The sequence below is a fragment of the Hipposideros armiger genome, unplaced genomic scaffold (assembly GCF_001890085.2).
Source record: "Hipposideros armiger isolate ML-2016 unplaced genomic scaffold, ASM189008v1 scaffold_1903, whole genome shotgun sequence".
NCBI lineage: Eukaryota > Metazoa > Chordata > Mammalia > Chiroptera > Hipposideridae > Hipposideros > Hipposideros armiger.
In genome coordinates, this window is record NW_017733253.1 from 25737 (window position 1) to 27313 (window position 1577).

The window sequence follows — 1577 nt, forward strand, 5'->3', positions numbered from 1 at the left end:
AAAAATTCATTATAAGTCGATTAGAATTCAGGAGACATTGTCCTATCTAAAATGTTATTAAGGAAGCTTAGGTTTTTACGAAACCCACTGAACCTATGGCAGAGCTAAGCGTTGCAGTGCTAGTAGTAGAAGACGTTGTTGTCGGAACAGGAAGTGACCAGATAGGAGCAGAATGTGACTTTTTTTATCAGCACATCAGTGCTTCAAGATGACAAGGAAGAGGGACAGATGTTGGTCCCTCAGCCCTCAGAGTGCATTTATCAGCTCTGGCTGATGGCACTTAATGCTTTTGTCTAGTTTTGCACCATACGTAGCACGCTTTGTCCTCGTGCAGGCCCAGAACAGCTCCTGTGCACAGCTTTGGTTAGCTTGCATTTTAACTCAAACAGAGAAAATGGGAAAAAGATTTCAGTGGGATTCATAAGGGTGTGTGGGAGAGAGGTTATATTAGAGTCAGGTAACTCAGAGGGAGATGGGAAGATGGGATCACTATAGTCAGGACATTGGGAAGGTGTTTTCTCTGTGCAGGGAAGACATTAGGTCACAGGTGCTGTTCACAGCAGTGCCGCCTGGGGAGGGACTGGATATGGGCGAGTGGGGGATGTTTAACAGCAAGGCCGGCAGGTGGGGGCTGCAGGAGGGGGTGCAAAGTGTTGGTGTTAATGACCTAAGAGGAGTAGGTTTTGATTTGTTTCAAAAAACGAACTGTGCCTTTGTTCATGCTTTGTTATGCTGATTTTTAGGCTTTTATTTGATATCTGTTTTTTCTTTCTAATTATGTACTAGGCTTTGCAAAATTTTGAAAGTAAATGTTTCTTTGATTGTAGAGATCTGAAAATTATCTTCAAATTCTGTTCCAAAGGTTTCCCAGAAATCAGCTTGCTGTAAATTATTACTCTGGACTAGCATTTTGTAAGATTCCTCTAGTCTCACTTCAGTTCACATGAATTTTTAAACTAATGAGTAAGCACTAACTTAACTTCTAACTTTTTTTTTTTAATTCAACTGTTTATTTCGAGAACATTGTGCAGTCATATGCAGTTGTAAGAGTAGCAGAGAGAGTCCTGTGTCCCTTGACTCCGTTTCTCCAATGGTAACAGCTTGCAGAGCTATGGTGCAGCATTGGGGGCAGGATTTTGACATTAACACAGTAGCGTCCGTCTGTCGTTCTTTTATAGCTACACTCCCCTCCCTCTCCCATCCCTGCCCCATCCTCTCCCTTCCCGCACAACCACTAATCTCCTCTCCATCATTTTGTCACTTCAAGAATATCTGTAGTATGTGACCTTTTGGAACTGGCTTTTTTTGCTCACCATAAAAAAAAAAAAATCCCTGGGGATGCCCCCAACTTGTGTGTATCTATACTTTGTTGTGTTTTATTGCTGAGTAGTATTCAGTGGTGGAAAGAAGTACCCGGTTTGTTTAGCTGTTCACCTGTTGAAAAACATCTGGATTGTTTCCAGTTTGGGGCTATTACAGACATAGCTACTCCAGACATTTGTGTGCAGGGCTTTTCATGAACTTGGAAAGTCCCGCTGCTCTGGGATAAGTGCCTGGCAGTGCAGTCGCTGGGTCGC

At 42.8% G+C, this 1577-nt stretch overlaps 1 protein-coding gene across 1 annotated transcript in view; it reads left to right on the forward strand.

Annotated features, from left to right (window-relative positions):
- The window catches only part of CHST10 (carbohydrate sulfotransferase 10), a 30524-nt gene that overhangs the window by 12143 nt on the left and 16804 nt on the right, over positions 1-1577 (forward strand). The window contains exon 3 of the mRNA XM_019634769.1: positions 1391-1399. Within this exon, the coding sequence (XP_019490314.1) occupies positions 1391-1399 (9 nt within the window). The remainder of the gene's footprint in view (positions 1-1390; positions 1400-1577) is intronic.